At 54.2% G+C, this 25243-nt stretch overlaps 1 protein-coding gene and 1 pseudogene across 1 annotated transcript in view; both read left to right on the top strand.

Annotated features, from left to right (window-relative positions):
• QSOX1 (quiescin sulfhydryl oxidase 1) overlaps window positions 1-25243 on the top strand; it is a 41418-nt gene that overhangs the window by 7831 nt on the left and 8344 nt on the right. The window contains exons 2-9 of the mRNA XM_004269846.4: window positions 1725-1825; window positions 11240-11285; window positions 11835-11937; window positions 14344-14434; window positions 17070-17215; window positions 18846-18980; window positions 21214-21343; window positions 24684-24806. Of these exons, the coding sequence (XP_004269894.2) occupies window positions 1725-1825; window positions 11240-11285; window positions 11835-11937; window positions 14344-14434; window positions 17070-17215; window positions 18846-18980; window positions 21214-21343; window positions 24684-24806 (875 nt within the window). The remainder of the gene's footprint in view (window positions 1-1724; window positions 1826-11239; window positions 11286-11834; window positions 11938-14343; window positions 14435-17069; window positions 17216-18845; window positions 18981-21213; window positions 21344-24683; window positions 24807-25243) is intronic.
• On the top strand, window positions 1832-11267 carry LOC125961646 (heterogeneous nuclear ribonucleoprotein A1-like; annotated as a pseudogene).

Below are 25243 nucleotides of genomic sequence, written 5' to 3'. Positions count from 1 at the left end.
AGGATTCAGTGCCAAATGTCCATTGCCAGCAAGAAAGGAGAAGGGGAGAGGGGCTGGGGGGGGAGCGGGTGTTGCCTCTGGCCTGCCTCACAGTGCCAGACCCCCTCCCTCGTGTCACCCCAAGAAGGACCAGCTTAGTTGCTCTGAACCTTCGGAGCCTTTCCTTTGAGGGATGGGTCAGGGGTGTCTGGGAGGCATCCTGGCTCTTCCATACATCTGTTGTGGAAGTGAGGGTGACACTCCTACCCTGGGCATAAAAGGTTCTGGGAGCTCTGATGCCTTTGGAAGTAGTGGTTTTTCCGATGTTGTAAGGGACAGGTTCTGGGGTGAGGTAAGAGGTCCCGGCAAAGCCACAGGTCTCAGGGATGTTATTTGGATATTAGTCTTCCGTCATTAGCGAGTTCTGCGTGGGCTGCCTGTGTAAGTCCCCCCACCCCATCCTGTGCTCCAGGTGGGAGGGGTAGGGCCCTGTGGGGAGCATGTGTGCCCTCCCCGACTCCTCAGGCAGGCTTGCCCCTTCCCTCATCGGCCTGGAGATGCCCGCGTTGGGGAGGGTGCTGGGTAGCCAGCCCTGAGCCCCAGGCCAGCGCGCCCACGCTGGCCCCTGCCTGCCTTCCCGCGGCATCGCCTCTGCAGCCCTGTTCACTCTCCCCTCCTCATCTGCTCACCCCGTGCCCTGGTTGCCTGTCACCTGGACTGACGGTCAGGGCTCCACTCGGTTCTCGCCTTTCCTGCCAGGCCCCTGCTTGGTGCCCAGGGTTGGTCTGCCCTGCGGCCATGTACCTTCACAGCCGCGTGCCACACGGCGTGGCACCAGCGCATCACCAGCTCACCGTCTGTGCAGCTTCACGTGCACATCCTCCATCCCGGCGGGAGCAGCCTCACCGTAGTGTGGCACTTTGGTAGGTGCTCCCGGGGCACCTGACCTGGAACTGGAGCTCAGGAGGCCTGCCCGGTAGATGAGTTTGTTTTCTGTTTCCCAGATGCGGGGCTGTGGCCCAGAACGGTGCCATTGTTCTCTCTGCCAGTAAGTTCCAGCGGAGGGAGGCCTTGTGGCCTGGGGCCTGATGAAGGAGCAGGGTGCCCAGGCAGCCGGCCTGGGGAGCTGTTATCGTCCAGACTTTGGCCTCAGGGCTTCTTTCCCTGTGGCTTCTAGATCCCAGGTGTCTTCACCTTCCTCCCCTGCACTTCTGCCTCCACCCCTGGCCAGGGGGCCGGTCCCCACCACCCTGTGTCCCACCCACCCAAGCTGGGCTGCTGGCCACTACCTCTGGCCTCAGAGGCCTTCACCGAGGGTCCGCGGGGGAACTCAGCCCTCCTGAGGCGTGCTCTTCACCCCTCTGGAACTGATCCTCTCCAGAGGGCAGCAGAGACAGAGGCAGTATCCCAGGGGCTTTTCCCCGAGAGGGCCAGGCTCATCTCATCTCTCTCTTCAGCTCCTCCAGCCCCTGTGCCCCTCCCCAACTGCAGAACAACGGGGGACACAGCTTGCTGTTCTGAGTGGGTTACCGGAGCTATTTAACTGTGTCTTAAGCACAGGCTAAATGCAGAATAACCCAACTATCTCAGAGGCCGTGTTTTGAGGAAGGGGTGACCTTTCTCCTAAGAGCTTTGGAGGCAGGTGCCGTGGGCACTGGTGGCGGTGGGCGAGGTCAGCAGGCAGAGGTGCCAGCCCCTCTTACTTACCTCAGGGTTGTTTTCGTTTCTTTTTTTTGTCCTTTCAGGTTGGAGGCCGGCGCTGAATCTCGCCGCCCTGGACTGTGCTCAGGAGACCAACACCGCAGTCTGCAGAGACTTCGACATCCCTGGCTTCCCGACTGTGAGGGTGTGTGACCAGGAGGGGCGAGCGGGCTCGGGGGCAGTGCTGTCAGAGCACATTGTCAGCTGCTCCATGCTTCCCTGGTGTCTGCCTGACTGCTGGGCTCTGTGGTGTCCTCCCAGGCTTCTGGGCTTGACCTGCTTAAATCACAGCCCCTAGAGCATGTACCTCTTTTAGAGGCAGAAAGGGATGTGAGCTGGGAGGCAGAAAAGAAAGAGGCTCACTTGGTCTGGCACATGCTCCCCATTATAAGGAAAAGGGGCTGTGTGTGGTTGTGTTGGGATGGGCAGATTGTAGCTGTGAGAACTGATCATCACCTGAGCTGGTGAGAGCTCCCAGCTCCCAGGGGCCTCTTTCCAATCAATTCCTCTCCCGCCTGACCTCCCAGCCTTAGAGGGCTGATCTAAACCCTGTGAAACCAGGCTTTAGGCTCTGACCCACCTGTAGGCAGGATCAGACTCAGGGGGTCTCATGGTCCCCCAGAAAAGGTCCCCTGAGACAACTGGCCAACCTCATCCTCATCAGGCAAGTGCCTTGAACCCAAGAGGCTCAGAAGTGACCTGGCAGGAGAGCCTTAGCCCAGTGCCTCAGGCAGCAGGGATCTCCATCACGGGAGACATCACACCCAACACGCGAGGGCCCTGTCACCCCGCCTCTGGCTGCAAGTAGCACGAGCTCTCTGATGAGGCCCTGCCTGCCAGCCTGCCCACCGCGGGCATCAGCCACTTAATTCACATCTGGACAACTTCCAAGGCTCTCACATCAGAGGCTCTGGGAAGCCCAGAGCAGCAAGGCTGTGCCATTATACTTAGCACCCTCCCCAGAGCTCAGGCCCAGCCGTAATCCAGTTAGTTCTCTTCCAAATTAAAGAATCCAAATCAAAATCTCCCTCTCCACCTATAAATAATTAGCCTGCTCCCACCAGAATGGCATCTACAAAAGCAATTTCCTCTGTGGCCACTAAGAATAATCAGGAGATACGTTCGGTAGATCTCCTTTCTGCCCGTGGACGCCACCGAGTAAGCATCATCGACGTTTCCCCCACCTCCACTGCCGTCGTGTCTAAGTCAGAGTCACCCAAAGAGCCCGAACAGCTGCGGAAGCGCTGCATCGGAGGTTTGAGCTTTTGAAACAACCGATGACAGTCTGAGGAGCCATCGTGAGCAGGGGGAGCGCTCACAGACTGTGTGGTAACGAGGGATCCAAGCACCAGGCGCTCCAGAGACTTCGGGGTTGTCACGTGTGCCACTGTGGAGGAGGTGGATGCGGCCATGAAGGCAAGGCCACACGAGGTGGATGGAAGAGTTGGGGAACCAAAGAGGGCCGTCTCAAGAGAAGATTCTCGAAGACCTGGTGCCCACTTAACTGTGAAAAAGATTTTTCTTGGTGGCATTAAAGGAGACACTGAAGAACATCACCTAAGAGATTATTTTGAACAGTATGGGAAAACTGAAGTGATTGAAATCATGACTGACCGAGGCAGTGGCAAAAAGAGAGGCTTTGCTCTTGTAACCTTTGATGACCATGACTCTGTAGACAAGATTGTCATTCAGAAATACCACACTGTGAATGGCCACAACTGTGAAGTAAGGAAAGCCCTATCTCAGCAAGAGACGGCTAGTGCCTCATCCAGCCAAAGAAGTCAAAGTGGTTCTGGAAACTTTGGTGGTGGTCGTGGAGGGGGTTTTGGTGGGAATGACAGCTTTGGTCGTGGAAGAAACTTCAGTGGTCGAGCTGGCTTTGGTGGCAGCCGCAGTGGTGGTGGATATGGTGGCAGTGGGGATGGCTATAATGGATTTAGTAACAATGGAAGCAATTTTGGAGGTGGTGGAAGCTACAATGATTTTGGCAGTTACAACAATCAATCTTCAAATTTTGGAGGAAACTTTGGAGGCAGAAGTTCTGGCCCCTGTGGTGGTGGAGGCCAATACTTTGCCAAACCCCCAAACCAAGGTGGCTGTGGTGGTTCCAGCAGCAGCAGTAGCTGTGGCAGTGGCAGAAGGTTTTGATTACTGCCAGGAAACAAAGCTTAGCAGGAGAGGAAGCCAGGGAAGTGACAGGGAAGCTACAGGTTACAATGGATTTGTGAGCTCAGCCAAGCACAGTGGTGGCAGGGCCTAGCTGCTACAAAGAAGACACGTTTTAGACAATGCTCATGTGTATGGGCAAAAACACTCGAGGACTGTATTTGTGACTAATTGTATAACAGGTTATTTTAGTTTCTGTTCTGTGGAAAGTGTAAAGCATTCCAACAAAGGGTTTTAATATAGATTTTTTTTTTGCACCCATGCTGTTGATTGCTAAATGTAATAGTCTGATCATGACGCTGAATGAATGTGTCTTTTTTTAAAAAAAAAAAAAAGAATAATCAGGGAATGCCTTTGAAGACTGAAAAGCCAAGCATTGTCCCTGCAACAAGATATCTCTGAGTTCAGGGGCTTCAGTTGCCAGGCAGAACCATGAACCATATCTGAGCCTGATGAGGCCAGGAGAATTCATCTGGAGAGCAAGGCCCCAGGCTCCTCCAGCAACATCCAGCTCTAACTCCATGTGACCTTTCTGTTCTCATGGCCAGTGAAATCCTGCTGCGTTCAGGGTTTCCACAGCCCCGGAGAGCTCCCTCCCACGCTCCTGTTACCACTTAGGGTCAGGGCCCAAGCCCCCATTCAGCTGGCTTGGGGAAGTGTCCTGAGCCAACAGCTACTGCCGTCTCATTTAGAGGTGGCAGCGGAGACATTGTTTGTCAACTGTCTCTTTTAAGTAAAAGGCTTCCATGACAGGGCCATTGTCCTATCCTTGGCCCCAAGATGTGTAACTTAAAATATTCAAAATTACTCTCCAAGGGGAGGACGGAGCCCTCTGTTCCTTCTGCTGAGGCAGGGCAAGCAGCCCCGCGTGGGAAGCTGGGGGAAGATCAATGTGGCAGCAGGAGTCCCTGCACAGGGGAAGGGGGTTGGCATTGGTCCCGTGGCCAGGTCGGGACATCCTGTGGGGGTTCGGTGGGGGCTGGTGCCTGGGACATTCTGTTTCTGTCTGAAAGAGGCTGGGGCTCGGGGGGTTGGAAGGAGGTGGCCCAGGTATGTCGGGAGATCAGAAGCTTCTCAGCACCTATCTGAGTCATTCAGCACACACAGCCTGAGTGCCCCCAGTGACTAATCATCTCCTCAACCGCCCATCCTGCTGTGGGAGGGGTGCTGGCAGGGCCCTAAGCTGGGCTCCTTAACTGCCTTCACACTGGCGGCATCTGGCTGGGCTGGGCTGAGCTGGGCTGGTAGTGACCTTTGCATTTCTTTCGAGCTCCAGAGACCAGTGTCGTGACCTCCGCTCGGCCAAGCCCTCCCAGCCTCTCCTGAGGAGGCTGCAGTTCAGTTTCAGCAGGGAGAGGGGCTCTGTGCCCTGTCCTTAGGGCTCTGGTCCAGGGTGCAAGTGGTTCTAGCTCCTGATCAGTCTCTGTTCTAAGGCCCTAAGCAGTGGCTTTCAAACATTGTTACCGTGACCTACAACATTTACAGTGAGATCCAGAAGCTGGTTTGTATCTGTTATCCCTAAAACAAGTGTTTCATAAAACACTATTCTTCGTAAGTGCAGTACATGCTATTTTCTGTTCTATGTATTTTTTAAAAAGTACTGGCTGTGATTCACTAACTTGATTTTACAACTTACCACTAGATTACTTCCAGTGTTTGGAAAACACGACTCAGATTCCAGATCTCCAGAGATTCTGGCCCGTTGAGAGCCCGGTGTGCTTGTGGGCTGCGTGGCTGGACCCCCTGGGAAGCAGTACACCCTAGAGGTGGGCCTGGCTGCCAGCAGGCCAGAGAGATGGCCCTGTACCTGTCTGCCATCTCCTGGGGACTGGAGCCTGTCCTCGCTCCCACCCTTCAAGGCTGAGAGCTCTAAGATGAGGACACGTGTTGAACAGGGGGAGAGAGTGTCGCTGGTATGACGGGGACAGGCCCGTACAAGAGTATGGCCACTCCCAGTAACATGTGTCATTGTCCCTTTCCTCTGCCTCCTGCGCCTTGTCTCCGTGAGCAAACAGTGAGCTTCTACCAGCCCAGCCTGTTTAGCAAACAACTGGCCCTGCAAGGCGGTCCAGCTGTGTCAGGGCCCTATCAAACTGGAGCCGGTGCCCATCTGGAAGAGAACAGAGGGGAGGGAGGGAAACGTAGCTTAAAGCTGGTTTTGGCTGGAGCTTGGGGACCTAGAGGCTGGAACTTCAGGGGTAGAGGCTTTGCCAGTGGGCTGCAGGAGTGCCCCTCAGTGGGTAATGGAGTAGGACCCTTTGTAGCCAAAGGCCTGGCTGGGATCAAGATTACAGGAAGCAGCAGCATTGGGTGGGAGAGGACAGAAGTCTTCCCTTTGCAAGATTCTGAGGAGATAATTGACACGAGTTCAAATCCTGGCTCCCCTGCTTACTGTGACTCGGGAAGTCATTTAATGCCCTAGCCGCTGGCCTCAGTTTCTTTGTCTGAAAAATGGGATGATAATATCTACCTAATAGGATTGTTGCCAACTATGAAATGAGGTCTTACGTGTGAGAGTGCCAAGACAAAGTTCCATAAATGTTAGTTGTCTTCCTTCCTGTTGCCCTATGGGCTCGTGGTAGCCCCTCTGTGATACCCCATTTGAGGCAGTCCATCCATCAGCAGCCGTTGAGTGAATATTTGCTCGGGGCACAGCACTGTGCTCATCATCATGGAGAAGCCAGACCTGTAGGCCATGGCCAGAAACATAAGCGAGGGCGGCCAGACAGGAAGGCGCTGCGCTCAAGGGCACTCAGAGCTCCCAGCTAGTTGACAGGCAGAGAGTGATGTGTACATGGTGAACGCTGGGGGAGTTTGCCTGGGGTCACTGAGTTCTTTCCTTCCCACATCAGAAGAGGACTTCATGGGGGAGGAGGAGTTCCCGAAGGAGGGGGACTTCCGAGTGGGTGGAGTTTGGCTGGGAGAGAGGAGGAATGCGGGTAGGATGTGAGAGCAGAGGATGTGGGTGGAACAATGTGGGGAGTTGAGAAGGCTGGTCTGGCTGGAGCAGAGGCTCTTGTGCGGGGCTGAGGCAGGACCCTGGAAGGAGGGAGCCCAGGGCTGGCAAGTCCTTGAATTCAAGGCTGGGAGTGGGGAGTACCGTCAGGGCTGTTACTTTTTCTGGCTCTTGTGAGATGTCAGGGAGGAGGACAGGACTCAGAAAGACATCTCCTGCCTCTCTCTGGAAAAAGGAGATAGGCCCCCCTCCCAGCAGTCACCTGCCCTCTGCCAGGTCTCTCCTCCGCTGACGGTCCACAAGGTAGGAACGATTAAGCTTGTGCATCCTCGCAGGCTCACTGTAGGGATTTGGAGGTCACTCTCCTTAAAACTTGTTTTGAAAGCTTGGATTCAGTGCCATTGATGGTTGCCACTACAAAGCGTGCTTTCTGTTTAGCCTTATTTGGCCCCCAGGAAGGCAGTTGCTCCTGGATAGGTTGGTAAAGACCTGCCCAATGCCATCTGGTCACCTGCCTTTGGGGACACAGGGAGGATTCCAGGGACTCCACGGTTGGGGAGGGCAGAAGCTCCTGTGTCAGGTGTTGAGAGGAAAGGGACTGGGTGCTGACCGCTTCTGGAGGAAAGGAAACTCCCTGCTGGAGTCTTAATTGCCTGTTTCCAAGGAGTGGTAGCCCTTTCCCTTGGGTAGGGCACACGCCTCCAACAGCTGAATTAATAAGGATGCAGATTAATAAGGGGACAAAAACGTGCCCTGACTCGATTTTAATGTGATTTTTGCATGAGCTTCCAAGCTGATCAAAGGGTAGAGATTCTCTGTTCAACTGAACAGATGTCCTTTGAGTGTTTCCATGTCCTAGACACTGTGCCAGGCACTGTGGGGCTTGCAGAGGTGGGAGGTGGATGGGTGGGAAGTGCAGGTTCAAGTCCATTGTAGCTGAAATGTAGGGAATGGGGGCGGGGCAGTGGGAGGTAAGTGTGGGTGGAGGCAGATCCTGGAAGGCCTCGAACGCTCTGAGTTTGGACATTATTCCTTGGCAGTAGGGAGTCGTGGAAGGGCTTTGAGGAGGAGGGACATGATCAGACCAGAATTGTCCCTTAGAAACCCAAACAAAGTGGCAGTGAGGGTGATGGCTCTATCATTTGAAAAGATGGAGCATATGACCATTTCTGAGGGCATGAGGTGGGGACAGGTAGAGACAGTTGTAGTGGCCCAGGAAGTAGGTGGTAGGCTCTGGTCTAGAAAAGGCAACTGGTCTCAAGGACTGTAGAAGAGATATCACAAAGGTCAAGTTCACAGACCACAGGCATTGGTCTGGGTGATGGGGAGGAGGGCGATCACTGGGTGAGGGAAGGAACATGGGTGGAGAAACAGGTTGTGGGAGGGGTGACTCAGTCTTGCAGAGTGTGTGTGTATTGGGGGAGGGCTGCCCTGACACCTGGAAGAAACAAGTTAAGACAGGTGAGGACCTGAGACGGGGTTCAGGTCACAAGCCATTTGGACAAGGTAGATGACATCAGCAAGGGAGACAAACAATGGGTTGGTTTGTCCATTCACCCATTTATTCACTCATTCATTCAAAAGCATAGCTTGAGCCCCTCGTTTGTGACAGCGCCTCCCAGGGCTTTTTAAACAGCAGAGTGCCATGGTCCGACACGTGGCTGGAGGAGAAACTGGGGGCAGGAGATGGCACAGGAGAGGAGTCCAGAGCAAGGCTGGGACAAGGGCGAGGGGAAGGCTGTGAAGGTGGCCATGAAGGCCCGGGCAGTGTCAGGAAAACCAAGGGAAGGTGGTGACATGAAGGCAAAGAAGGAGAGTGGCGGGAAGATGTGGCACAAAAAAAGAACCCTGGCCGAGGGGGGAGAAACAGGCAGTGATAGCATCAGATACTGCAGAGAGAGCAGGAAGGGCTGGAAGGTCATTGGACCAGCCAAAGAGAAGGTCAGCTGAGCTTTCCAGGAGTGGTCCCAGCTGAGCGGTGGGGGCATGAGCCGCAGCCAGCTTCGCGGGAAGGAAGAGGACTGAGGGCAGACACTGTTTCGAGAAATTTGGTAGCACCGGGAAGTGGGACACGCAGCAACTGGAGAAGCCTCTGTTCCTATCGTCCATCCCTTCGTGTCCTTTTTTTTTTTTTTTTTAACTTTAGATTAGGAGGATCCGAACCTATTTGCAGGCATAGGGAAGGAGCTGGTAGACAAGGGGAAAGATGAAAGAGAGATTAATTGATAGGAAAAAGTTCCTCTAGAGTGTGAGGTATGGGAACCAGCCCTCACTTGGTGACATTGTTCTGGAAGGTGGCTGGGAAGCTTCTGGGGACAGAAGGGAAGGCTGCGTGACTGAAGTAACTGGAGAGAGGAGGGGGCCTTCCCTGTGGCCCTGTACCTCATGAAGGAGGGGAGCTCTTGGAATTCCTGCACTCCCCTATTGCAGGCTCCTGTCTGACTCCCCACTGCCCACAGCTGGGGCCTTCAGAAGGCTCAGCTGGGGTCTGGGGAGGCCGCCCTTTGATGGAAGTAATGCCAGCCCCTTTTCCTAAGGCACCTGCTCAGATCTTGGAGACCTGCTGGTTGAAGAAGAGTCAACCACACTACTTTACAGTGGCTGACAGTAACAACTGTAGCCGTGGAGAGCCACATGGCTTAAGGCGTCAAGACGTCAGTCATGTTTTTATGCCTGTGGAAGCAAGTTGAAGTCTGTTCTGTCTGTACAAGGGCACCATCGCTGTGAATAACTGCAGCTGTAAAGGTCATCCTCTGGGTTATTATCTGTGAGCAAACCAAACCTCAAATAGGTGTGTCTTTTATTTTGTTCCTGAGAAACAGTGTCAGCCCATAAATGCCTTAACATGCTTTATCTACTTGATTTCATGTCAGTCCTAGAAAACTCGGCTCGTTTTTACAAGCGTAAGGATAGCGTATACTTTATTCATTCAAAATGTATTCAGTGACTGCGAAGAACACTCTTATGAATATATGTGGCATGTGTCCGTGGCTGGTTTTCACCCAGAATAAAAGTTTATATGAATGCTCCAAGTAGAGAGAGAATAACACAGGGTCCAGGTGAGGTCAGCAGTAGCGGGAGAAGGTTGCAGGTGGGGAGAGATGGGCGGCTCCTCTGCATCTTTGTTGTTCATGTGGATGAGGGGGGCAGGTGGCCTCCAGATTTCAGTTTTCTGCCTACAAATGGCTAGAACCGACAAATCTAGCTGATCCGTGTTTCCTAGGGTTTCAAAGGAACGAGGGAAGGGGCTGATGACGATATAATAGTGATAATGTTAACATTTATTGATTTCTTACTGTGTGCACCAGGTACAGTGCCAAGCACTTTGGGTGTATTGTCATTGAATCCTCGCAGCAATTCTGCAAGGTAGATGGTGTCGTCCTCATCTTAAAGATGAGAAGGTTCAGAGAGGTTAATAGAGTGCCCAAGGTCACACAGCAAGAGCATAGCAGAGCCAGGCCTTGAACCCAGGTCCGGTAGACCTGAGGGCCTGCATTCAGCCACCAGCTTGGGATGAGGCCGAGCAGCTGTGCTACTCGGCAGAGGCCCAAGGTGGCTACAAGTAGCCCCGAGGTTAGGGACCTCAAGAGGAGGCCTCTTCCCAGACTGCAGGCTCTCCCCCAGGCAGTTAAGTGGCCATCTGTCAGGACAACTGAACTCTGTTACCTCCTGAGCCCAGGAGAGCTCAAGCCAGAGTTCTGGCAGCTCTCCCACCGCTTAGACAGGAGCTCAGATTCTAAGGAGTTGTCCTCTGTTTTCTCTGTCCTCTCTCCCAAGGAGGCAACAGACTGGGCCTGGGTGTCATGTACATGGGGAGAGAGTTAAACTGGCCCATCTGTAATAAGGCTTGTTTCTTCAGGGGCTCAAGCCCACCCCTCAGTAGAACCAAACTGGACACCCCTCCCTTCTGGAGTGTCTGCTGAGCCAGGCTGGGAGTCCTCGGTGGCCAGAGACATGAGCCTCGCTGCCCCTTTTCCAAGATAAGGAACCAGGACAGATCGCCTCAGAGAGCAGCTAACATTGTCCAGGGTGTGCGCGGGGGGTGTGAAGTGACTTCACTTTATTTTTTCGGATGGGTCTGCGTCACTTATTTATAGAGCAACTATTTTCTAGTCCCTATGTGCCGGGTCCCAGCACTTCGTAGAAACAGACCCCCCTCAGCCAGGTGTCCGAGCCGCAGCTTCCCGGGGTGCTCCAGGGCTGTGAGGGTGGGGATCAGATGCAGGACACCAGGGAGAGGAGCCAGGGTCCCGCTCCAAGAGCAGAGACCGCCTGCTGTCATTTTACAGATAAAGAAACTGAGGCTCACAGAAGTGAAGTCATTTCCCCAAAGTCACCCCGTTTAGTAAGCAGCTGGGTCTCAAACACAGAGCGCTCAACTGGCGCGGGTGTTGTGCTCTTAGCTCCACTGACTCTTTTCTGTGTGTTTGCTTCCAGTTCTTTAAGGCCTCTTCCAAGACCGGCTCAGGAGCTACACTGTCAGGTGGGTGTCCCAGCTCGCGGGGTCTCATTGGCGCTGTTAGCATCTTTCTCCCCCTCTTTCGCCTGGGCTTCTCCTGGGGTGAAGAGAGCCCAGCAAGGTCTGCAGGGTGAGGAGGTCCCCACAAACAAATTTGTGTTTTCCTGGAAATGTCGTTCCCAGCCAGCCTGGAAGATGCCTTTGGGAAAACAAGGCTGAAGAAGCCCTTCCATTTGGGCCCATCCGGGAAGCAGGGAGGGTCACACGTTCCCAGAATAGCCCTTCTTGTCCAAGTGGGGTTGACACGCAGAGGGGCAGCCAGATAGCGTGGGGAGGGCCCTCAGGGCCAGGTCTGAGGGACTCTCGCCTGCCCTGAGGGATGGGTCCCCCTGCCATGCTTAGGACCACAGGGGTGGGATGCCCCCGCCCCTCATACAGAGGAGGACTGAGATGTGCTCTGTTTTGCTGAGCTCATGCCCTGGGCCCTTTGCTTCCACGAGGCAAGCTGACAAGGGCACTGGGATTCGTTCTCCTCTCTTCACGCCCCTTGCCTGTGTCCATCTTCATTTACAGTGGCTGGTGCCGACGTGCAGATGCTGCGGGAGAGGCTCATTGATGCCCTGGAGTCCCATAATGACACGTGGCCCTCCGCCTGTCCCCCACTGGAGCCTGCCAGGTATTTGGGGCTGGGGCAGGCCCAGGGCAGTGTGACAGGATGGCAGGCCTGGCAGTGAGAGGACAGTGGGGGCAGCAGGGCTGGGGACCGGGCTGGTTCTTCCTGTTGCCTGAGTGGTGGACACTCCAGTGGACCGGAGCCCAGAGCTGCCTGGAGCAGCTGGTGGAGGGCTTCCCATTGCTGGAGGTCCTACCTGAGGAGCCCTGACTTCCTGGGGCTGACAGGGATGCAAGGGCCCATCCCACCCAGTGGGAAGGAAAAGACGGGAGGGGTTCTCTGGGTCATACCTGCTGCTGCTTCTCAGAACCTGGAATATCGGAGGGATGCAGCTGGATTTCACATGATCTAACCCAGGGAGGGTCCCTGAGAGGGTGGGCGTGGGGAGGAAAAAGGGAGACCAGATGCCGTTTAGAGGAAAGGGGATGGGGGACTGAGAAGCACAAGGCCCTGTAAAATGAAGGTGCTCATTTCCTGAGCCATAGCAGTGACCGGGGGATGGGGAGGTGACTCTCCTCCCTGGGCTGCAGAGCATCAGGTGGCTGGTGCCCTATATCTATCTACCTGCCCGGCAGCCTTCCAGGATCGCCTCCATTCTAGGAAAACAGGTGCATGATGTCTCACTCTAACTCTCCCACAGAGGGAGACAGGTAGATTGAAAACACGAGGTCCTGCCCTTCTGGACGAGAACTCCGGATAGGAGAAAGCCCACCTTAAGGGGCCAAGAAGGAGCAAATCCAAGTACCAGCTGGGGCTGCTAGAGGGCGCCCAGCCACAGAACACAGTGAAGGTTCCGGATGCTGAGAAGGCCTCAGGAGGCAAACACTGGGGCTTCAGCGCCCACACTAAGTCTGCTGGTGTCTGGAAAGCCGAGGCCCTGCTGAGGGACTGTGTTTCCAAGTGTCAGTTGGTGTTGAATCCAACTCACAATGATTCTTTTATCATCTTTCCCAATTCTCCATCCTCCCAGAGGGCCTCATGGAGCCCCTGGACTGAGTATATGGTCTTGGTTTGGGGTTCCACAGCCAGACCCCCTCTCTCCAGGAAACACCTCGCTCCTTCTTCCATTTCTCAATGATCTTGTCTCTGCCTCTCTCTCTTTCTTACACCCACCCTCCCTCATGGTGCCTTTTCAGCCCAGAAGATCTCAAAAGCAACCAGCCAGGTAAACCTGCCAGCCTCTCTCAAAGTGATCCTTCTAGAGAGCTTTAGGGGGGAGGCGGGGACCTGTGGTGGAAGGTGGGCTGCCTCTTCCAGAGTGTGAGTGGGAATGGACGGGATGGGCGCGGGTTACATGGCCAGCCGTCTGTGGGCTCGCTCTTCTGCCAGCCTTGGGGAGGTCTGGGGAAGTTGCCTGAGAGGCCACCTGCTCCCACCCCAGGGGCTCTCAGTGACCATCCACCCACTGGGGTACACTCGGGCCCCCACCTCTCTGGCATGGCGTTTGTACTGTTGCTGGGCTGGGCTCCACTGGCCCCATGTTGCGCCTTCTGTTTGGAGGTAACCACTGCCCCATCACTGGATCCAGAGGAGGGAAATAGGTCATCAGGTTGGGGACAGAAGTAGAGGCTGTTGTCTCCTGGTACATGTCTAATGATGTTCTGCTTTTAATTGAAATAAGGGAACAAATCATTTTTGTATCATGCAATTGTTTTCTATTGAAACTCTGCATTTTTAAAACAGCTTGTATCTTAATTCTTTGATTTGGGGAGAATAATAAGATTTGCCTTCTTATTAATTTCCACCTTCGTCCTGGGGCCCTAGTTTCCTCGTATTAAAATAAGGAGGTTAAAATCTTAAAATAAAATTAGATAGCTTCTAAGATCTCCTGTACCCAGGACTTTCTGATTCTTTGGAAATCTTAAAATAAGATTAGATAGCTTCTAAGATCTCCTGTACCCAGGACTTTCTGATTCTTTAGTTCCTTTTGTATGCCTGCTCCAGGGGTGGGAAAAGCACATCTCCCAGTTGGTAGTGGCTTAGCACAGACCAAGGCTTGTGTCTGATGGGTAGTAAACACCAGCTTCTTAGGGGACCAATAAAAACTGCCCTCTAAGCCTGGGCCTTACCCAGAGCATAGAAACACCTGGTCTCAAAGCGTGCCTCCCCCGGTCTCCTCCTTAGACTGCCCGTACACACTCCTGATGCTGAAAAAACAACCCAAATAGGTGGGTGAAGTGAAGAACCAGGTTTCGGTAATAGGCAGAGAGCGTCTTTTGAGACTCAGGGTTTGGTTTACTCCCACTGGAGGGCTGGCATGGAGAGACTTCCTCGAAGTCTTGTGTGCAAACAGAGGAGGAGGTGTGTGTGGCCGCATTCACGGTACTGGGTCAGCCACGTCTGCTGTCGCCGGCAGTTTTGCTTTCTTCCCACCACAGAGAGAGTGACTGCCAGCGTTGTCTCTTGCAGGCTGAAGGAGATTACTGGATTCTTTGCAAGAAATGATGAAGATTACCTGGCCCTGATCTTTGAAAGGGAAGGCTCCTACCTGGGTAGAGAGGTGAGCTGCCTGCACGGTCCCACAGCTCCTGCATAGCCGCTGGGAGGGAGCCCAAGAGCAGGGCTGTTCCTGTGCCCTTCTTAGCCCAGCACTGGCCTGACCCCTGCTGGGGGAAACGGGAAGTGTAGGAGCTGGACCTTTCTGTCTGCTTGGATCTTCCTCGTGGAAACTGAGAATGATAACACCTGCTGTTTATTGAGCATTGCGCTAGATTGCTGACACACGTAGTTGCTGATCTTTCTAATTAACGAAGATGGTCAAATAACAGGTCGAAGATCACACAGCCAGTGAATTGGTAGAGCAGGACTTCAAACCAGGTCTGTCTGCCTCCAAAGCTTGTGTTATTTCCACACTACCTTGCCCGCAAAGAATTGGAGTCAAAAATCTGGGGGGGAGGGAACATCAGAGAGCCTCTAGTCCCTCTTGAGGAAACGGGGTCCCTTCCCAGGTGAAGCAGATAACAGAATCAGGCGGGTTGGAATCTCCACTTCATCACTTATGTGCTGTGTCTGTGATCACGTTACTCAACTTTCTTGAGCTTCGTTTCCCTACCTTTGAAGTGGTGACAGTTACCTTTTTCAGAGTATGTTTGGGAACATCAAGTGAGGCGGTTTAGAGGAAGAGCCTGGATGAGTAACTGGCACAGAGTACGTGCTTTATAAAGATCCGTCCCCGGCCTGATGCAGAGAGTCTGCCGTTCCACCGCTGCCTCATGGACTTCGCGGGCCACTGGGTTTTTCCCAGATGCAGAGGTGGGACAGGGTCGGTGCTTGGGAGAAGTTCCAAGGCAGTGCAAGGAGATAGAGAGAGAGGGGATGAAATTAAACACCACTGTGGACTCCGAATGGTTTTCCTCCTGAAACTCCCCAAGCACAGTTGAACGCTCTGAGCTGTCTCCAGACCTCTCAGCCCCGAGAGGGGAAGCATGGAGGTGGGATGGCCAGGGAGCTTTGCTGAAGGAGTCCCATTCCAGGCCTGGCGTCATGCCTGTACAGGTGATTGATAAATGTTCATTGGAATCAGCTCTTCCTCCTACGCTCCCCCATTCCCCTAGTCACCAAGGGCACTGGTCCCGTGTCCATGCAGAGGTGCCCAGGGATGGCTAGTTTGAGAGTCAGGAGGGCACAGTGGCCAAGAGCCCCAGCTCTGGAGGCAGATCGATCTGGGATTGACAGCCCAGCTCAGGCGCTTGCTACATGAGTGACCTGATCACATGATTTCACTGCTGAGCTTCGGTTTTTGCGTCTACTATACGATAGGAGTTTTATTTTTTAAAGAAATACTTACGTACATAACTATTTACTAGTCATTGTTAGAAGCACTTTTATAAAATTAACCCATTCAGTCTTCTTAACAGCCCTTGGAGGTGGGTATTGTTATTACAATTTTGCAAGTAAGGAAGTTGAGTCTGGGAGAGGTTTAGTCTGGGGGGGCAGGATTTAAACCCAAGCAGCCATGGTATACTGCACCACCTGGCTTGGTCTGCTAGTAATTGTTCCTATTTCATAGTAAGTATTATTTTGAAGATTAAATGAAACAGTCTATATACAGAACATAATACCTATTTAATAAATATTACCTAACAGTATATTTCTCCTTCTTAATCCTTTCTAAAAATAAAACCGTCACGTCTAAGTATGTTTTTCCGATTTGGAATATAGACAGAAAGTCTTACAAATATCAGAACAAAACTGAAACCACTTTTATTTTCTTCCAAATATCAGATACATACACTTTTTTAATTTACTTTTTTTATTGGAGTATAGTTGCTCCACAATGTTGTGTTAGTTTCTGCTGTACAGCGAAGTGAATCAGCTATATGTATACATATATCCACTCGTTTTTGGATTTCCTTCCCATTTAGGTCACCACAGAGCATTGAGTAGAGTTCCCTGTGCTATACAGCAGGTTCTCATTAGTTATGTGTTATACATATTAGTGTATATATGTCAATCCCAATCTCCCAGTTCAGCCCACCCTCTGCTTTCCTGCCTTGGTGTCCATATGTTTATGCTCTACATCTGTGCCTGTATTTCTGCCTTGCAAACAGGTTCATCTGCACCATTTTTCTAGATTCCACATATATGCGTTAATATACGATATTTGTTTTTCTCTTTCTGACTCACTTCACTCTGTATGACAGTCTCTAGGTCCATCCACGTCTCTACAAACAACCCAATTTCGTTCCTTTTATGGCTGAGTAATATTCCATTGTGTATATGTACCACATCTTCTTTATCCATTCGTCTGTTGATGGGCATTTAGGTTGCTTCCCTGACCTGGCTATTGTAAATAGTGCTGCAGTGAACATTGGGGTGCATGTGTGTTTTTGAAAACCACATCTTTTTATGCCTTTTACAAATTGTTCTCATTGGAAAGAAAATTACACCAAATTGGGACTGTCCTCAAGGATTCAAGATGTGTGGTCCGCACCATTCCGAGCAGGCAGCATTTGCACTCCTTACAGCAGGGCAGATGTAGTTGGCGGCAGGAGGCTCTCACTCATCACGATAGTCTACTCTTGGAAAGGTTTCGAGTCTGGCTAGAGCACAGCTGCCACCAGGTGCCTGCTCAGGCCTTCCCTCTGTCCAGTGGCTTGGCCTACCCACCACCAAGTGTCTCACTGTCTCTGCAGGTGACTCTGGACCTGTCTCAGCGCCGGGGCATAGTGGTGCGCAGGGTCCTCAACACACAGCATGACGTGGTGAACGAGTTTGGTGTCACCACCTTCCCATCTTGCTACCTGCTGTTTCGGAATGGCTCTTCCTTACGGATCCCCGTGTGAGTGTCTCTCTGCCCCCTCTCTCCCCTCTCCCCGCGCTCCTCCTTTCTTCCTGCCTCGAGAGGCTGCCAGCCTTTCACAGGGGCTGACGGGTTCTTTCTCCTGTGAGTCTTCCGAGGAGTCCATGGGCACCCTCTGCAAGAGAAGCAGATATCTGCCTACGGTGGGTGGGGTGGTGGGCATGCTACAGCCAGGAGTCCGGGCCCAGAACGCTGCCCCCAGCTCAGCAGTTCAGCCTCAGGTCCCCGGCGTGCTCAACACCCAGCGTTGGCGCTTCTGCCCCATCCCCACCGCGGCCCTGGCCCTATTCCCCATCCTCCTCTCTCCACAGACAGACTCATTGGCAGTCTGCAAGTGCCTGGCAAGCGCTCAGCTACGCCTGACCCTCCCTCCCTTTGGTTTTCTAATTGCAGAAAAGTTCATTAGGAGCCAGACAATAGCCAGTTCCGAAATGCCAAGAGAGAACAATCAGGCCAGCCGCAGCCCCTCTGTCAGGCTCCCGCTGCTGAATGGTGCCAGATGGTGCCTCAGTGCCCTCCCTGGGCGGATGATTGATGTCCACCCAGCCCTGCAGGCAGGAGTGCGAGGGCCAGGGAGACCAAGGCTGGCCTGAGATGTCCAGTGAGCCACTCCTCAGAGCCATTAGTGCCCTCCTGCACCAGGGCTGGGCAGCGCGGCCACTCGCCCTCACCTGGCCCCAGTCACCTGGCAGCACTGGGCCAGGCCTCGTCAGAGAGCGCTGTCGGGGGGCGGTGGGGGGGGGGGGCAGGACGATGGCCGCGGGGACAGGGAGGGGCAGGAAGTGCCGGTCCTGGTGGGGAGCGGAGGCATTGTTTCCTCTCTTGGAGCTGGCGGAGGGGAAAATTGTTTGTGACGACGCTGCTTCTAGCCACCTGCTCGTCTGTAAACATGGGGCCAGGACAGTGGAGTGGAAAGCAGTGCTTCCCGGTGCCAGGTCCCCTGGGGTGTCCCGTCACGCTGCTGGTCTTCACATCCCTCCCTCCAGGGCCCTTGACCAGGAGGCGCCGCCTGCCCTTGAGGACTCCTCTTTATGAGACGAGAGAGAGAAATCAAAAGGATCGTCAGAAATGTCGTGGTTTGGGGTCGTCGCTGCTACTTTTTAAAAATCATGTATCAAACTCCCTTGACCTCCCTGGGGAGTAATGTCACCTCTGGTACCTTGGAGCAAGCTTGTGAGCTTCCTTGAGGCCACGTGCCACTTTGTAGCTTTGGTCTCTGGGGAGGGTCGTCAAACCCACCGTCCGGTCCGTGACCAGAAGGAGCGCTGTCCCCAGAGGGCCCTCCTGCCCCCAAAGGTGCCCTGTCTCCCCACCTCTCCGAGGCAGGTTGAGGAATTCACGGGCCCAGCCGCTTTTCCAGGTGGGTTTTGACTTCAGACTGGTGTCAGAGAGGCTTTCCACAGCATGAGCAGTGAATAGAAAGGTTAACGTGAGGCAGGGCTGCCCCAATTTTTACCTCACTGAGGATAAGACCGATCCAGGTTCAAATATTTCTGAATAAACATTCCTGTCAGGTGAGCCACCCGCCTCCTCTCCTGCCACGAGTTAGCTCTGGGGTTTTGTTCCTCCGTGCTCACTGCCTCTCCCCCATGGTTCCCTTCCCTCACAGGCTTATGGAATCCAGGTTCTTCTACACCATGTACCTGAAGAGGTTCTCCAGGGACACCAGCGAGACTGTCCCCACCCCGACTGCGCCGAACACCTCTAGACCCATAGCCCCTACCGTGTGGAAAGTTGCAGATCCGTAAGGCCACTCCTGGGCCTCCTCTTCCCTTCCCTTCCTCACCCTCTCTTCTAATCACAGACACGCCCCCCTTCCTTCCACACTCTGTTCCTTGTCACAAGCTTGGCACGTGTCATACTGAGCCCAGACCCCCCGAGGGCTGGCCTTGGCCTATGGGGGCCCCCGGCCGCTGGCCACGCACAGGAGAGTCTTAAATGTGCGGAGGCGGCAGCGTCTGCTGACTGTGTTCTTCATGATGGAATGCATACTTTCCGATGCCCACATTCCTTAAGCTTAACTCTATTCAAGACCAAGTAGAATCAGCTTGGAAGGATAATGTGCAGCCTCCAAAACAACTTCCCACCCAAGCAGTTATTTCTGCAGGGCAGATGCAAGCCCTGCCCAGAGTTTACAGTCCCTTAGCAGCATCCCTTCTAGGAAGGCACCCGACCTCACTTGAATGCTTCTGGTGTCAGGAAGCTCACTACTTTTCAAGATAGCCAGTGTCATCATGCACAGTTGTCAGCACGAGGTAACTGTTCTCTCTGAGGCTCCTTGGCTGTGCCCTGGTGGTAGAATTTCTGCTTGTTGGGCAGGGAGATGGGGCTGTAGACCTCTTGCTCTGGCCCCCAGCATGGTACCACGTGGAAATGGCTGACCAGGCAGCTCAGAGCTGAGTCCAGAGAGCGGCTTCCACAAGGGGGCTGCACGAGAGAACTGGGGGCAGGGTCACTGGATTTCGGGAAGGATTTTGCATCCCAACACGAGAGACTCTAAGGGTGGAAAGTGCTAGTGGAGAGGTTTGTAGTAAATCAGGTGGGAAGGAAAGAGAAAGTAAGAGGTGGGTATGCTCATTATAATCATTCAAATTATGATTATTCAGATCATTCAAATTGCTATTATGGCTGACACTTCTAGTCTTATGTGCCAGGCTCTGCTGGGCACTTCCGTCCATTATCTCCTCTAGTCAGGGGGCCACTCCTTAAGGCATAACACAGGAACGGAGAGGTAAACTGAGGCCCCAGGACATGGAAGTGGAGCAGAGGGAGGGGACTTCGGCACGAGGGTAAAACGCAGGTGGCCACAGTGCTCACCCCGTCAGCTGACCTCGTTGGCTTCCCACCACCTCAGGAGGCAGGTGGGGCAGGAGTCCATTTTACAGGTGAGATCACTGAGGCCGGAGAGGCGGGTTGAGTTGCCCAAGCCCCCAGAGCTAGGCCACCATAGAAGGAGGCAAGAATCTAGGGGTCAGGAGGCAGGGGTAGAGAAGCAGCCCTTCCCTCAGGACCCTGAGCCCAGATCTCACAAGAGCGTGATGGGCACGGGGTGGAGCAGCCAGCTGGGAGCCTGCAGCCCTTCCCCCAGGGCTGGGGTCAGCCCGAGAGGTGCAAGATGGAGCCCTGATGCCCAGGGTCTGGCAGCTGCAAGGACGTCAGCCAAAATAAACGTAAAACCCCACTTCCCCTTCTCCCCAGCCCCATTCTCAGCCTTGGTGGGCAGCAAACCCTTGGGCTTTCAAAGAGCACCCAGCTTCTCGAGCCATGTTGTGTGGGTGTGCCCCTGTTGGTCTACTTGTCTGTCCCTAGGGATCTTTGTTCAGAACAGAGAATGAAGCTCAACCTTCTACTAGTGGCCTGATAAAAACACCTTTAGTGAGTGATGGGAGAGGCTGGCCCTGGACCTGCAGAGGGGGAACCCTACTCTGTGCCAGGAGCTGCTGAGAGTTTTACATTTGTGCTTTTGTTTGATCCTCTCAGCAACCTACCTGTGAGCAAGTTATTACTATCCCCATCTTACAGATAAGGAATTGAGGCTCAGAGAAGTTAAGTAATTTGCCCAAGATAACACAGGTAGTTACTGGCAGAGCCAAGTGCTAACCTATTTATTTTATTTTATTTTTTTACTGAAGTGTAGTTGATTTACAGTGCTGTGCCGATCTCTGCTGTACAGCAGAGTGACTCAGTTATACACAGACAGACATTCTTTTGCATGATGGTCTATCACAGGATATTGAATATAGCTCCCTCTGCTATGCAGTAGGACCTTGTTGTTTATCCATCCTATGTGTAATAGTTTGCATCTTTTAACCCCAAACTCCCAATCCTTCCCTCCCCAACCCCAAGTGCTAACTCACAGGACTCTGTGACCATCAGTAGTGCCTCCTCTTCTCTCCCTTTGGCCCTGGGTGCTTCTCCCCAGCCCCTGCCCCATGGTTAATACTCTTTTCTCTCCCTGGCTCCTTCTGGGTCCTTAGCTCCAAGATCTACATGGCTGACCTGGAATCTGCACTGTACTACATCCTCCAGGTAGAAGTGTCCAAGTTCTCTGTCCTGGAGGGGCAGCGCCTGGTGGCCCTGAAAAAGTTCATGGCGGTGCTGGCCCAGGTGAGCAGGACCCTGCCCTCCCTTGTCCGGCAGCCCCACACCACATGGGATCAGTGCGCATCCCTGAAGCAGGCGCCGGGCCAGCCCCTCCCTCAGGAGCTCGCGGTCGGGCTGGACACCTGGACCCGCGGCTGTCCCAGTCTACTATGGGCTGCTACCCTGCGGTCTGCGCCCTCCTCCCGTACCACCAGGGACAACCCCCTTCCCTCACCCTGCCCTGTGCAGGGGGGTGGGTGGGACCCAGGGCCTGATGCCCTGGGGATATTCCCAGCTGGCTCTGCCTGCCTGAGTCCTCTACCTCAGGCCGAGCCTGGAGTGCAGCCTCACTCCCTGCCGCAGTCACTGGGAAAGCAGGACCCGTGGACCCCAGTGAAGGAAAGAAGGCTTTTCTGAATCTCCTCTTTTCCCTCCCAGACTCTGGCCAAAGTCTGACGCAGCTCCCTGGCCTTAGCCGTGCCTTCCTTATTCCTTTGTAGTTTCCTGCCAGCATGGCTACTTCTCCAAGTGTGGCTCCTCCTTACTGAGGACCTGATGTGTGTCAGGCATTTAATCCTCTTAATCTCGCCGCAGGGTGGCAGGTGCCACCCCCATTTAAGAAGTACAGGTCGCTCAAGTGATGTGCCTTAGGCCTCCTGTTTGGTGGTGTCGTGGCCAGGATTTGAACCGGGGTCCCAGCTTTAGAGCCTGTACCCCTTCTCTGCCACGCTCCTTGCTCGTCTCTCAAGGTGAGATGTGGGCTGCCTCTTCCCTCTGCACCTGCCGCTTCCTCTCTCCCTGCATCCTTCTCTGCGGCTGCAGGTCCACTGCCAGTGCTGCCCTACTTAAATCCCGACGCTCTGGCTGCCGAGGACTTGCTGAGTCAGGTGCGGGCTCTGGTCCCCCTCAGAGGCTGACTGCTGACTCAGCCACCCTTGGCCCCCGGGAGCCAGGTCTGAGCCCCTCCTTCTGGCGCAGGTCTGCGGGCAGCTGGGACTACCTCTGGGGGTGGTCTGCGCCTCTCCCTCAGGAACTGCCGCCAGCCTGGTCCCTCTTCCCTCCTCACCAGGCCTGGCCCTCTGGTCCACTTGGCTTAGTGACGGGCATCTGTGGCTGCACCGAGGACCCTGTGAGGTGGCAAGTGCTGTCACAGCGCTGTTCCGGTCTAAGGCTAGACAGCTTTCAGCCCCTCTCAGATGTTCCACGCAGACTGGGCCCCTGTTCTTCAGCCCAGTCTGATAATAGAGCCTTTCCTCAGAGGCCTCGTGAGCCGCTGGGTCCTCAAGTTGCCGAGGCCCAGGGTGGCTGACCCAGAGGCTCAGAGGGGAAAAGTCCTCGAGTAGTTCTGTGTGCTGTCCTCCTGCCTGACACGTGAGGCGGGGCCCCAGGAAGCAGAGAGGGGTCCCCTTACCCCCCCAGTCCAATCCACTCTGAAGCACTCATCCCAGGGGAATTATCATGTGCTGCTTGTATCTCTCAGCTGGACTCGAAGCTCGTTTGTGTTTGGCTTCCAGTGGGACTGTTGCAGCCAGTGTGAGGGAAAAGAATGAGACCCAGGAAATGCCCGAGCGGGGCAGAGGCTTAAGCAGCACCCTCTCCGTGGTGCCCGCCGAGCTTCTGCCCTCAGCAATGCTGGAACTGAGTTTGGGGTGAAGGAGTCCTCCCTGCCAGAAGCCAGGACCCTCAGAGAGGAAAGTGGAGGGCTGGGGGGCACGGGCTCAGGGGCATCTGCTGTGCAGCACAGCCCCTGGAGGCTGCGGAGTATTCTGGCCCTACCCTTGCCTGGGTAGCTTTATCCTGAGGAGCAATAATAGTAGCAGCTACCGTTTCTTGAGCTCTGACAAGGTGTCCGACTCTGCAAGGTACTCCTTTGCGTTTTAGCTTATCTGCATTTCTCAGAACAGACTCCACGGGGTGGGTGCTAGCATTATCCCATCACAGAGAGGGGAATGGAGGCCCAGAGGGGTAAAGCACCTTGTCCAAGGTCCTCCAGCCGGTGAGTGGCTGAGCTGAGATTTGCGCCTACGTCTCGTCTAACCCACACCCTTATGCACTCCGTGCGTGGAGCACTGAAAGGCTGAGTGAGTAGAGCTCACTCTGCCTGCTCAGCCTTAGGGACCTGTCAACTGTGAGTATGGCCAGTTGGGAGGCACTGCCCGGCGGCCCAGCCCGGGATCTCCCTGCTCCCTCACGGAAGCGGCTGGCAGGACTGGCCACTGGGTGGCGTGTGGTCACCAGGGTTTCCCTGCTCCCGGCGCAGGGTGACTCCCTGTAGTCCAGAGCCCCTTAATTCATCCTTCCTCCTGACACCGTGGCCTTAGAGGGCGTCATCCTTCCAAATCAGGACGATGGGTGAAGGTCAGTGAGAAACGCTGACTTGAAGCTGTAAATTCGTGTTGAGAGCCCAGAGGTCCGTGTGAGCTGACCAAGAGGGAGCGTGTCAAAGCACAGGATTCTTTCCAGCCACTTATGCTGGGGGACAGTGTCCAGCCTGGAGATAAGAATACGCCATGACTTTCTCAGAGGACTGGGTCCCTTGGCAGGATTTTCTGTTTAGGGATCATTCCTGTCTGCAGCACCCTTCTTCTCACAAATGCTTTTCTTTGCTGGTTTTCCTCCTGTGTTGCCCTCTCGACCTGCCCCTTCGTGGTTTATCTGACCTGCTCTGCTACTGCAGCCCTCTCTCTCCCTCCTCCCCCCACCCTGGGTGTGTTTGTGCGTGCGGTGCGGTGTGCGCACACAGGCATCCATCCTCGTCCCTGGAGTCCTTGTGGTTTTAAAGTGCTGATACTAATCCGATTTGAGTTGACTTATTGTCAGAGTGGCTTTTCATGCTCCTCAGAGACTGTTGGGAGTTCCCGTCAAGATTTGGATCTCGGCTCAAGCCCCTGCACTGCCTTGTCCCCATTGGCAGCCCGTGGAATACAAATGAAAGGCCATTTGCCAGCCTCGCCCAGCTGGTCAGTTAGCGAGTCAGCTGCTCTGTCAGAAGATGAGCTGAACAGAGGCCCGTGTGGCCCAGGGGTCCCAGCAGCCCTGGGCAGCGACACAGGAAGGTGCTCAGCCTCCCTGCCAGTGAGCGTGTGGTCGGGTCAGAACTGGAGCCTGCAGCCTGGAGAGGGGGCGGCCTTGAGGGCCTGGTCCCACTGAGCGCCTCTGCCCACCCCTCCCCCTCGCCTTCGCAGGTGCTCCAGAGCAAAGGTAGTGAGGAACCCACATGTGGGTGTTAGGCAGGATGTTTTCCCGGTGGTCTTGGAACATTCTAAAAAATGCCTCGGCCCACTTCAGCCTGGCCCCCGGCCTTCCCCAGGACTGCGGAACTCTGGGGGAATTATTTCTCACTCTCCCCTTATCGCTCCCATAGTACTTCCCTGGCCAGCCCTCGGTCCAGAAATTCCTGCATTCCATGAGTGACTGGCTCAAAAAGCAACAGAGAAAGAAAATTCCCTACGGTTTCTTTAAAACTGCCCTGGACAGCAGGAAGGAGGTGAGTGTGGGAGGGCTAAGGAGGATCTCCACCTCATGCTTGATATCTATGGGAGTGGAAGGGCTTCACCCTGTCACCTCTGACCTCTGTCACCGACCTGCACTCAGGAAGGAGGCAGTGATCGTGGTCAGGTCCTCCCATTAGGAGCGAGTAAACTGCTGTTTATTGAGCCCTCTCTGTACAGACCTCATTTAATCCTCGCAGCATGAGTGGAAGGCAGATATTATCCCCATTTAGCAGATGAAGAAACAGAGGTCAAATAAGCTAAGATCATACAACCTGTAAGTGGTTGGGCTGAGATTTAGAACCAGTTGTGAGACCCCGGTGGTGAGAGAGCTTTTTTTTTTTTTTTCCTGCGGTACGCGGGCCTCTCACTGTTGTGGCCTCTCCCGTTGCGGAGCACAGGCTCCGGACACGCAGGCCCAGCGGCCATGGCT

Source organism: Orcinus orca, chromosome 1 (assembly GCF_937001465.1).
Source record: "Orcinus orca chromosome 1, mOrcOrc1.1, whole genome shotgun sequence".
Lineage (NCBI taxonomy): Eukaryota > Metazoa > Chordata > Mammalia > Artiodactyla > Delphinidae > Orcinus > Orcinus orca.
The sequence above is the reverse complement of the archived record's forward strand: the minus strand, read 5'-3'. Positions and strand labels throughout refer to the sequence as shown.